The sequence below is a fragment of the Scyliorhinus torazame genome, chromosome 7 (genome assembly GCF_047496885.1).
Source record: "Scyliorhinus torazame isolate Kashiwa2021f chromosome 7, sScyTor2.1, whole genome shotgun sequence".
Lineage (NCBI taxonomy): Eukaryota > Metazoa > Chordata > Chondrichthyes > Carcharhiniformes > Scyliorhinidae > Scyliorhinus > Scyliorhinus torazame.
In genome coordinates this window covers 190,121,698-190,134,344 of record NC_092713.1, presented here as the reverse complement: position 1 = coordinate 190,134,344, position 12,647 = coordinate 190,121,698, and the positions used below count along the sequence as shown (strand labels likewise).

At 46.5% G+C, this 12,647-nt stretch overlaps 1 protein-coding gene across 1 annotated transcript in view; it reads right to left on the bottom strand.

Moving 5' to 3' along the window:
• Nucleotides 1-12,647, bottom strand: part of rnf145a (ring finger protein 145a) — a 183,346-nt gene that overhangs the window by 107,641 nt on the left and 63,058 nt on the right. The window contains exon 3 of the mRNA XM_072511899.1: nucleotides 838-929. Coding sequence (XP_072368000.1) covers nucleotides 838-929 — 92 coding nt within the window. The remainder of the gene's footprint in view (nucleotides 1-837; nucleotides 930-12,647) is intronic.

The following is a 12,647-nucleotide window of genomic DNA, read 5'->3' as shown; positions in this document are numbered from 1 at the left end:
CTGATCTAAGCCAGGCCAGAAACTGAGGGACTACAACGGACCGCTGCACCTCCACAGTATGGAAACGGGAGGGAGAGAGAGAGGAAAAATGTGTCAAGATAAGATGCCATTTGAAAGAGGTATCCAAGTGATTCCGGCTGGAAAGCAAATGCAGGTGGATGACAGGTCATCTTCACTAAACAGCCATACTCAAACATCGACCAATAGCAACTGACCAAAAAAAAAGCAGTTTTCTACACTGTACTCCAGCATGAATCTGAGATTATCATAGAATTTACAGTGCAGAAGGAGGCCACCTGGCCCATCGAGTCCGCACCGGCTCCTGGTAAGAGCACCCTACCCAAGGTCAACACCTCCACCCTTTCCCCATAACCCAGTAACCCCAGCCAACACTAAGGGCAAATTTGGACACTAAGGGCCATTTATCATGGCCAATCCACCTAACCTGCACATCTTTGGACTGTGGGAGGAAACCGGAGCACCCGGAGGAAACCCACGCACACACGGGGAGGATGTGCAGACTCCGCACAGACAGTGACTCAAGCCGGAATCGAACCTGGGACCCTGGAGCTGTGAAGCAATTGTGCTATCCACAATGCTACCGTGCTGAAGCAAATGAACTCGTGATTTAGAAAAAGCTAAAATTTGGAAACCCATTTCCATGCCCGGAGAATAAAAATTTCCAAATAAATTTGTCTGTTAACCCAATTCCTTACACCAACTTGAAGATGTATTTGTTGGTCAATGTATAGCACTAAATTTCACCAATCTCTGCAATCAACCCTAAATTTACCGGCAAGCATTAATCATTGGATGAATTTCAAAGGCACACCATACCTATCAAAGCAGTAGTGAAGCGGTTCAGGGACAAAGGTTCCTCATACACAGGTCCATCATGGCCGAATTCAATCTCACTCCTCACAAAGTCTCTGAAAAGTAAAAGAAACCAACAGGATATTGATATTTCAATAAAACTGCTCTTCATTTGCTAATTCTATCAGAATGCAGTGCAAATAGAGCAATTAAAATTTTAATACGTCGTGTATTTCTGTCCCTTTTTACACATAGGAGGAAAATCTACAAGCATTTCATTCCTTAGCACTTAAATATTATATTTGAGGGTCAGCAGGGTGGCACAGTGGTTAGCATTGGTGCCTCATGGAGTCAAGGTCTCAGGTTCAATCCTGGCCCCGAGTCACTGTCCATGTGGAGTTTGCGCAATCTCCCCTTGTCTGCGTGGGGCTCACCCAAAGATGTGCAGGGTAGGTGGATTGGCCACATTAAATTGCCCTTTTATTGGAAGAAAATAATTGGGTACTCTAAATTTATAATAACAAACATTAGATCTGAAGCCAAGAAGTTTTGCAGTTTAAGGGGAGGCTATGGGGATTACCCAATAGATGTCTTCTAAATTATGAAGGGGTTCGATAGGTGGATGTATGGAAGATATTTTGCATTACAGGGTGGCCAAAACTAGGGGCCAGAAGAGTAAGACAGGCAGAAATAAATCCAAATAAATGGAATTCAGGAAAAACATCTTTACCAAGTGGTTAGAATGTGAAACTTGTCAGTAGACAATAAATCTTAGTGAGGGGCATCACAGCTGGGCAGAATCCCTTTCTCACTCAATACTGAAACACATTTACTTTGCAACATGTTATTGGTATATTGATAAGTAATGGTCAATCTGGCTGATTTTCCCCTTGAATCCAAAGTTAGTTTCAAGCTATGTATCCACTGCATTTTGGGGTGTTTTTCTTAAATAGCAATGCCAACCTCATTTTTTCAAAATTCACTGGGATGAATGGTATTGTAACTGTGAGGAGGATAATGACAGACTTCAAAAGAACATAGACAAATTGGTGGAACGGAAAGACACGTTGCAGGTGAAATTATTCCAAATAAGTGCCAAGTGGTAGGAAGAACAATGAACTGAAACGTAAAATAAAAGGATACATTTCTAAAGGACATGAGGGAGCGAGAAGTACCTGTGGACATGTGTGCACAAGTTGTTGATGCACAAGTTGTTGAAGGTGGCATGACAGGCTGAGGAAGTTGTTAACAGTGCCTCTGGATCCTGGGTTTTATAAATAGGAGCATAGAGTATAAAAGCAAGGAGCTATGGTAAACCTTACATAAACCTGGTTAAGGCTCAACTGGGCTATTGCATCTAATTGTGAGAACAATAGGAAGGATGCGAAGGCATTGGAGAGGATACAGCACAGATTTATGAAAATGGTTCCAGGGATGAGCAACTGCAGTTATGAGGTTAGATTGGGGAATCTGGGGCTACGTCCCTTAAGGAAGAGATGATTGACAGGAGATTTCATAGAAGTGTTTAAAACCATGAGGGGTCTCACAGAGAACATCTGTTCCATTGGTAGAGGGGATCTTGAATCACTGCAGCCTGTGTGATTGATATTTCCCCGCAGTGCTATTCGACAAAGTTCCAAGATTATTGACAAACAGAGGAGTGGCACAGTGGTTAGAACTGCTACCTCAAGGCGCCAAGGACCCATGTTCGTTCCCAGCCCTGGTCACTGTCCATGTGGAGTTTGCACTTTCTCCTCGTGTCTGTGTGGGTCTCACCCCCACAACCCAAAGATGTGCAGGGCAGGCCACGCTAAATTGCCCTTAATTTGAAAAAAAATAGGGTACTCTAAATTTTTTTAAAAATTGACAAGCAGAGAGACATATTGCTGAAGCCTTTCGTCTGCACTCATGAGGAGAGATCCCAAGAATACCAAATCTCAAATGGATCAACAATACATACTACATGACAGGAGGGTGCTGACTGGCTTGCAAGTGGTTTAAAAGCATGTCTCATTCTTCAGCAATACTCTAGCCATGTTTCTAGATATTGGCCTGGTAGCAGTGAAGAAATGATGACATAAAGTGTCCTTGTCCTTCTCAGTGATACATTTCATGGGTTTAAGAGGCTGCCAAAGAAAGCTTGGCAAGTTACTGCATGGCATCTTGCAGATGATAAACTGCAGCCAGTGCACCAGTGAAGGAAATGCATGTTTAAGATGCTGGATGGATAGGGTTGCGGTGGTGCAGCGGTTAGCACTGCTGCCTCACGGCGCTGAGGACCCAGGTTCGATCTAAATTTGGCTAAATTGCCCCTTAATTGGAAAGAAAATAATTGGGTACTCTAAATTTATTTTAAAAATATGCTGGGTGCGGTGCCAATCAAGTTGGCTAGATGGCCTGAAAACCTTAAGACATAGTAGAGAGCAAGTCTACTTCGCCTCATTCATGACTGATCTGATGCGTCAATCCACAACACCACTTTCCCATCTTATCCCCACAGCCCAATCTTAGTGATTAAAAATCAGTCGATCACAACCTTGAAGATATTTGATGAACAGCCCCCAGAGCCCACTTCGGTAAGGAATTCCACAGATTCACCTCAGAAAATAAATTCCTCATCTGTCTTAAATGGGTAACCACTGACTCTGTGATTTTGCCCTCTGGTCCTAGGCTCCCCCAGAAGGGGAAACAACCTCTCAGCATCTATCCTGTCAAGTCCCCTGAAAATTCTGTATGTCTCAATTTGGTCGACTCTCAGGTCTTGTAACCTCCCATGAGTACAGGCCCAACCCCCTCAAAAGAAAGTCCTTCCATTTTCCGGGATCAACCTAGTGGTGTGTGTCCGCGCGCACGTTGTGTGTGTGTGTGAGAATGAGTGGAGGTGAGGTAGTGAGGGAGTGAGTGAGGTAAGGAGTGAGGTAGTGAGTGAGTGAATGAGTGAGGTTTGAGGGGGAGGGTTTGGGGGTTGGGGAAGAGAACCAGAGGATCCAAAAGAAGGTCCTACAAAGGAAAAGAAACATGGGAGGCCTGGCCCTCCAAAATCTACAGTTCTACCACTGGGCGGCCACCGCAGAAAGAGTGAGGGGATGGGCAAAGGAACCAGGAGCAGAGTGGGTGAAGATAGAGGCATGTTCCTGCATAAGGACATCCCTCCAAGCCCTTGCCACAGCTGCTCTCCCATCCCCCCTGGCGAAGCACACAAGGAACTCAGTGGTAGTAGCCACGCTCCAGACGTGGTACCAAATGAGGCAGCACTTCAGCCTAACTGAAATGTTCACCATGGTCCCCATCTGCAACAACCACAGGTTTACTCCCACAATAATTGAGGCCATCTTCAAAAGGTGGAGACAGAACGCGAGGACAGACGGTTAGGGACATGTACAAGTGCGATAGAGTAGTGACACTGGGGAAACCCACAGAGGGGTTCCAATTACCAAGAGGAAATGACCTGAGATGCATTCAGGTCAAAAACCTTCTCCGTAAGCAAACAACAACATACCCAGATACCAGGATACTTGTTAGTGGAAGAAGTGCTGGATGCGGGCGGTCTAGGGAAGGGCAACTGTGCAGACCTGTACTGGCGACTGTTGGAAGAGGTATGCTCCCTCCTGGACGAGACAAGGAGAAAGTGGGAGGAGGGACTCTGGATTGAAGCACGACACAAAGCGAACTTCACCTCCACATGCGCAGGGCTGAGCCTAACACAGCTAAAGGTGGTGCGAAGCGCACACCTAACCAGAACCGGAATGAGTGGGTTCTTTCCGGAGGTGGAGGACAAATGTGAATGGTGCCAGGGAGGCCGGCCAACCACACCCACATGTTCTGGGCTCACCAACAAACGAGCCATGGGACAAAGAGGAAAAGAAGGGGTTAGAAGACAGAGGCATGCAAAGAATATAAGGGGGGCAAGGGACAAAACAGCAGGGGACTGGTTCGAGGGCAAACTGAAGCCCAAACTAAACTGTAAATAGACATATGTAAATGCGTGCTCTGGCCTTACTGGGGATTGTAACAGATGTATGCCACAGTTGGAGGGAAGATATTTGCCTGGAAATAGATATGTTGATTTCTGTTGGTCTTTTTTATTTTCCTTTATTGCACCGTTTTGTAACATGAAACTTATCAGTTAAGAAAGATACGATGTGAAAACCCAATAAAGACATTTAAAAAAAAGAACTTCAGGGAAAATCTAACTAGTGTCTTGTATAGTTTTAGCAAGACTTTTCTATTTTTATCACAACAAAAACAGAAAATACTGGACAATCTCAGCAGGTGTGACAGCATCTGTGGAGAGAAATGGGACCTAACATGGAACATAGAACATCGAAAATACAGCACAGAACAGGCCCTTCGGCCCACGATGTTGTGCCGAACCTTCGTCCGAGATTAATCATAGATTATCACAGACTTTACAGTGCAGGAGGCCATTCGGCCCATCGAGTCTGCACCGGCTCTTGGAAAGAGCACCCTATCCAAGGTCAACACCTCCACCCTATCCCCATAATCCAGTAACCCCACCCAACACTAAGGGCAATTTTGGACACTAAGGGCAATTTATCATGGCCAATCCACCTAACCTGCACATCTTTGGACTGTGGGAGGAAACCGGAGCACCCTGAGGAAACCCACGCACACATGGGGAGGATGTGCAGACTCCGCATGTGACCCAAGCCGGAATCGAACCTGGGACCCTGGAGCTGTGAAGCAATTGTGCCATCCACAATGCTACCATGCTGCCCTTAAGAACAAGTTAATCTACACTATAGCATTCTACCGTAATCCATGTACCTATCCAATAGCTGCTTGAAGGTCCCTAATGTTTCCAACTCAACTACTTCCACAGGCAGTGCATTTCATGCCCCCACTACTCTCTGGGTAAAGAACCTACCTCTGACATCCCCCCATATCATCCACCATTCACTTTAAATTTATGTCCCCTTGTAATGGTTTGTTCCACCCGGGGAAAAAGTCTCTGACTGTCTACTCTATCTATTCCCCTGATCATCTTATAAACCTCTATCAAGTCGCCCCTCATCCTTCTCCATTCTAATGCCTAGCACCCTCAACCTTTCCTCGTAAGATCTACTCTCCATTCCAGGCAACATCCTGGTAAATCTCCTTTTCACCTTTTCCAAAGCTTCCACATCCTTCCTAAAATGAGGTGACCAGAACTGTACACAGTACTCCAAATGTGGCCTTACCAAAGTTTTGTACAGCTGCATCATCACCTCTTGGCTCTTAAATTCAATCCCTCTGTTAATAAACGCTAGCACACCATAGGCCTTCTTCACAGCTCTATCCACTTCAGTGGCAACTTTCAAAGATGTATGAACATAGACCCCAAGATCTCTCTGCTCCTCCACATTGCCAAGAACTCTACCGTTAACCCTGTATTCCGCATTCATATTTGTCCTTCCAAAATGGACCTCACACTTTTCAGGGTTAAACTCCATCTGCCACTTCTCAGCCCAGCTGAGCTACCGACCAGTGGCCTTGACTTCAGTCGTAATGAAGTGCTTCGAGATGTTGATCATGAAACGCATCACCTCCATACTCCCAGAACGCCTTGATCCACTGCAATTCGCATACCGCTGCAACCGGTCCACATCAGACACCATTTCCCTGGCCCTACACTCATCCCTAGAGCATCTTGAAAACAAGAACTCCTACATTAGACTCCTATTTATTGACTACAGCTCCGCCTTCAACACCATAATCCCAGCCAAGCTCATATCAAAGCTCCAAAACCTAGGACTTGGCTCCCCACTCTGCAACTGGATCCTCGATTTTCTGACCAACAGACCACAATCAGTAAGAATGAACAACAACACCTCCTCCAGAATAGTTCTCAACACCGGCGCCCCGCAAGGCTGCGTACTTAGCCCCTACTCTACTCCCTGTACACACACAACTATGTGGCAAAACTTGGTTCCAACTCCATCTACAAGTTTGTTGACGATACGACCATAGTGGGCCGGATCTCAAATAACGATGAGTCCGAATACAGGAGAGAGATAGAGAACCTAGTGGAGTGGTGTAGCGACGACAATCTCTCCCTCAATGCCAGCAAAACTAAAGAGCTGGTAATTGACTTCCGGAAGCAAAGTACTGTACACACCCCTGTCAGCATCAACGGGGCCGAGGTGGAGATGGTTAGCAGTTTCAAATTCCTAGGGGTGCACATCTCCAAAAATCTGTCCTGGTCCACCCACGTCGACGCTACCACCAAGAAAGCACAACAGCGCCTATACTTCCTCAGGAAACTAAGGAAATTCGGCATGTCCACATTAACTCTTACCAACTTTTACAGATGCACCATAGAAAGCATCCTATCAGGCTGCATCACAGCCTGGTATGGCAACTGCTCGGCCCAGGACCGCAAGAAACTTCAGAGAGTCGTGAACACCGCCCAGTCCATCACACAAACCTGCCTCCCATCCATTGACTCCATCTACACCTCCCACTGCCTGGGGAAAGCGGGCAGTATAATCAAAGATCCCTCCCACCCGGCTTACTCAGTCTTCCAACTTCTTCCATCGGGCAGGAGATACAGAAGTCTGAGAACACGCACGAACAGACTCAAAACAGCTTCTTCCCCACTGTCACCAGACTCCTAAATGACCCTCTTATGGACTGATTTCATTAACACTACACCCTGTATGCTTCATCCGATGCCAGTGCTTATGTAGTTACATTGTATATGTTGTGTTGCCCTATTATGTATTTTCTTTTATTCCCTTTTCTTCTCATGTACTTAATGATCTGTTGAGCTGCTCGCAGAAAAATACTTTTCACTGTACCTCGGTACACGTGACAATAAACAAATCCAATCCAAGCTCTGCATCCTATCTATGTCTCTTTGCAGTCAACAACAGCCCTCTTCAATAGCCACAACTCCACCAATCTTCGTATCGTCTGCAAATTTACTGACCCACCCTTCAACTCCCTCATCCAAGTCATTAATGAAAATCACAAACAGCAGAGGACCCAGAACTGATCCCTGCGGTACGCCACTGGTAACTGGGATCCAGGCTGAATATTTGCCATCCACCACCACTCTCTGACTTCTATAGGTTAGCCAGTTCGTTATCCAACAGGCCAAATTTCCCACTATCCCAAGCCTCCTTACTTTCTGCATAAGCCTACCATGGGGAACCTTATCAAATGCCTCACTAAAATCCATGTACACTACATCCACTGCTTTACCTTCATCCACATGCTTGGTCACCTCCTCAAAGGATTCAATAAGACTTATAAGGCAAGACCTACCCCTCACAAATCCGTGCTGACTATCCCTAATCAAGCAGTGTCTTTCCAGATGCTCAGAAATCCTATCCTTCAGTACCCTTTCCATTACTTTGCCTACCACCGAAGTAAGACTAACTGGCCTGTAATTCCCAGGGTTATCCCGAGTCCCTTTTTTGAACAGGGGCACGACATTTACCACTCTCCAATCCACTGGTACCACCCCTGTGGACAGTGAGGACGAAAAGATCATTGCCAACGGCTCTGCAATTTCATCTCTTGCTTCCCATAGAATCCTTGGATATATACCGTCACGCACGGGGGACTTGTCTATCCTCAAGTTTTTCAAAATGCCCAACACATCTTCCTTCCTAACAAGTATTTCCTCGAGCTAACCAGTGTGTTTCACACTGTCCTCTCCAACAATATGGCACCTCTCATTTGTAAATACAGAAGAAAAGTACTCGTTCAAGACCTCTCCCATCTCTTCAGACTCAATACACAATCTCCCGCTACTGGCCTTGATCGGACCTACCCTCGCTCTAGTCATTCTTATATTTCTCACATATGTGTAAAAGGCCTTGGGGTTTTCTTGATCCTACCCGCCAAAGATTGTTCATGCCCTCTCTTAGCTCTCCTAATGCCTTTCTTCAGTTCCCTCCTGGCTATCTTGTATCCCTCCAGCACCCTGTCTGAACCTTGTTTCCTCAGCCTTACACAAGTCTCCTTCTTCCTCTTAACAAGACATTCAACCTCTCGTCAACCATGGTTCCCTCACTCAACTAACGTTTTGAGTCTGGATGACTTTTTGTCATTCACTTTGAAATAAAGGCCAATATTCCATTTGTCTTCCCTATTAACCAACTTGCATGCACGGGAAACCCAAAATCCCACTGTACTTCAGCTTTCTGCAGCCTTTGTCCATTTTAATATTCAGCTCCTTTTATCCTTCCTACCAAAGTGCTTAACTTAACATTTTGCTACAGTACATTTCATCTGCCAGGTTTTTGCCCACTCACTAAACCTATCTATATCTCTCTGTAGATGCTTTGTGTCAACCTTGTTGGTTGCCTTCCCACCTATTTTTTTGTCATCTGCAAACTTGCAATCGTACATTCACTTCCCTGTAAATAATTGTGCCCTCAGCATTGATCCCTGTAGCACTCTACTAGTTACAGTTGTCAACCTGAAAATGCCCCTCAAATCCCAACTGTCTTCTATTAACCAGTCAATCCTCTATTCATGCTAACATACTACCCTCAATACCATAGACTCTGATCTGATTAAATAGCCTTTTGTACTGAATGTTATCAAAAGCTTTTTGGAAATCCAAGTGTATTAAATCTAATGGAAACTGGCCTTTCTCTCTCTTGCTCGTTGTCACCCAATTCAGACATGATTTTTTCCCCTTCATGGCGCCATGCTGATCCTGTTTGATTATATTATGCATTTCTTTTTTTAAATTTTTTAAATTCTCCTCCTTTTTCACATTTTCTCCCACATTTACATCCATCAACAATAAACAATAATCAGCAAGATATGTCAATCCCCATAATAACAACGATCCCATCTACCCACCAACCCCCAAACCTCAACCCGCATATTTACATAAACAACTGACAAAAAGGAATCAGGGATTACCCGTAGTCACCCTTAATCTTACACAGCTTCCCCCCTCCCCTCCCTTCCCACCCCCACCCCACCCCACCCCACCGCAGGTCTCCAGCTCCTCCCGTCCACTGCCTCTTGTAAAACTCCTCCTCCCAACCTTGGTTCCTTCCCCCCAACTTGCCACCCCGGCTAGACCACTCGGACCCTGTTCTGCCAGGCTCCGATGGCCGCAGCCCCTCCCCCCCACCTCACTCCCGTTCACTGGCCGGCTTAAACCGGCCAGCGTGGAGGCCCCCGCCCAGGTCCCTTTCCCACTTGCCCGGCCCTAGGAAAGCCCAAAGATCCCCTTTTAGCACACAAACCCCGCATATCCACCTACACCCCAAAGAACTCGATTTCAAGTGAAAGACCCGTCCCTTCCCTTGTCCAAATATATATCACATTGGCTCCTTTAATCTCTACACCCGCGCGCAGTGATACAAAAAAGAAGAAAATACAGTCATGAGGTTACATCGGCACATGATCATTCCTCAATTTGTCAGTTCTGCCACAGTCCTTCTGCTTTCGCAAACTCCTCCGCTGCAAAATAAAAGTCCCTGAGCTTGTAGGTCACCCTCAGCTTCGCTGGATATACAATGCCGCACCGCACCTTGCTAATGTACAGTGCCCTCTTCAACCGGTCGAAGGCAGCCCACCTCCTCGCCAGCTCCACCGTAAAGTCCTGCATACACGTATACCAGCTCCAGCCCACTGCACCACCCGCTTCTGCTTGGCCCAGCTCAGGACCTTCTCCTTCACCCTGTACCTACAGAAGCACAGAGTCACTGCCCTTGGCGGCTCACTCGCCTTTGGTATAGGCCTCCACGACCGATGAGCCCGATCCAGTTCATATCGGGAGGGATCCTCCCCCTCCCACAATAATTTTGCCAGCATCGCGGCAAAGTGCTCAGTCGGCTTCGGTCCTTCAACTCCTTCGGGCAGCCCCACAATCATCAAATTCTGTCGCCTGGATCTGTTTTCCAGGTCTTCCATTTTTCCTCGCAGATCCTTGTTAGTATCCATCACCTTCCGCATCTCTTTCCCCACCGAGGCAAGTTGATCACCGTGCTGCAATAACGTCTCCTCCACTTCCTTCAGCGCCTCCCCTTGCTCTCGCACCTCCGCCACTGCGCTCGCCACCTCCGCCCTCACCGGGGAAACCGCCTCCTCCAGCAGCACACTCAAAACCGCCCTCATCTCCTTCCTCACCGTCTCCATGCATTTCGCAATCTGCGCCAACTGCTTTTCAAATTCCGCAGCCATCACCTTAGTTATTTCTTCAGCCGTAAGCAGTGCGGCCTTCCCTAGTGCTCCAGCCTCCATTTTTCCTGGTGGCCCCGCGGTAACCTTTCCACTCCCCGACGGACCTCCAGCTGTTTTTTTTCCGGCCGTTTTCTTGCTCACCTGCAACATTTTTCTTTGTTCCTTTTTTCCTCCTGTGTCTTCACTGTGCCTCCTCCGTGCCTTCTCCCTTCTTCTGCCGCCTCCGCGGACCCTGGGACCGGGCTTAAAGCCCCGAAAATGCCGTTGCCTAACGGGAGCCCTCCATTGTGCGGCCGCCTCCCGCCCGCCATCACCGGAAGTCCCCTATATTATGCATTTCTAAACGCTCTGCTATTACATCCTTCATATTGGACTCCAATATTTTCCCAATGACGGATGCCAAGCTAACTGGCCTACAGTTACCTGTTTCAGTCTCCCTACTTACTTGAATAAGGGTGTTACATTGACAGTTTTCCAATCCTCTGGGACCTTTCCAGAATGGAAGGATTCTGGAAAGGTTACCACCAATATATCCATTACATCTGTAGCTACTTCCTTCAACATCCTAGGATGCAACCCATCAGGTCCAGGGGACTTATTGGCCTTTAGCCGCATTAGATTCCAGAGTACTTTTTCTCTAATGTATAGTTATTGAATTCATTTCCTCCTCTCCCCCCTCCCCTTTCGCCCCTTGATTAGTTAGTAATTTTGGAATGTTATTCTTTAATAATAATAATCTGTATGAGTGTCACAAGTAGGCTTACATTAACATGGCAATGAAGTTACTGTGAAAATACCCTAGTGCCATACTACGGCGCCTGTTCGGGTCCACTGAGGGAGAATTCAGAAGGTCCAATTCACCTAACAAGCATGTGTTTCGGGACTTGTGGGAGGAAATCGGAGCACCCGGAGGAACTCTACGCAGACACGGGGAGAATGTGCAGACTCTGCACAGACCCAATCCAGGAATCGAACCCGGGTCCCTGGCATTGTGAAGTAACAGTGCTAACCATTATGCTACCATGCTGCCCCTGATGCAAAGTATTTGTTTAACTCCTCTGCAATTTCCTGATTCCTCATTATTATTTCCCCAGTTTCATTCTTGGGCCGATGTTCACGTTGGCCTCTCGCTTCCCTTTAATATATTTTAAGAAGTTCTTTCTGTCTGTTTTTATATTACTTGCTAGTTTACTTGCATAGTTTACCTCCTCTCTATTATTATTTGGCCATAAGACCATAAGACATAGGAGCGGAAGTAAGGCCATTCGGCCCATCGAGTCCACTTTACCATTCAATCATGGCTGATTTCAACTCCATTTACCCGCTCTCTCTCCATAGCCCTTAATTCTTCGAGAAATCAAGAATTTATCAACTTCTGTCTTAAAGACACTCAACGTCCCGGCCTCCACCGCCCTCTGTGGCAATGAATTCCACAGACCCACCACTCTCTGGCTGAAGAAATTTCTCCTCATCTCTGTTCTAAAGTGACTCCCTTTTATTCTAAGGCTGTGCCCCCGGGTCCTAGTCTCCCCTGCTAATGGAAACAACTTCCCTACATCCACCCTATCTAAGCCATTCATTATCTTGTAAGTTTCTATTAGATCTCCCCTCAACCTCCTAAACTCCAATGAATATAATCCCAGGATCCTCAGACGTTCATCGTATGTTAGGCCTAC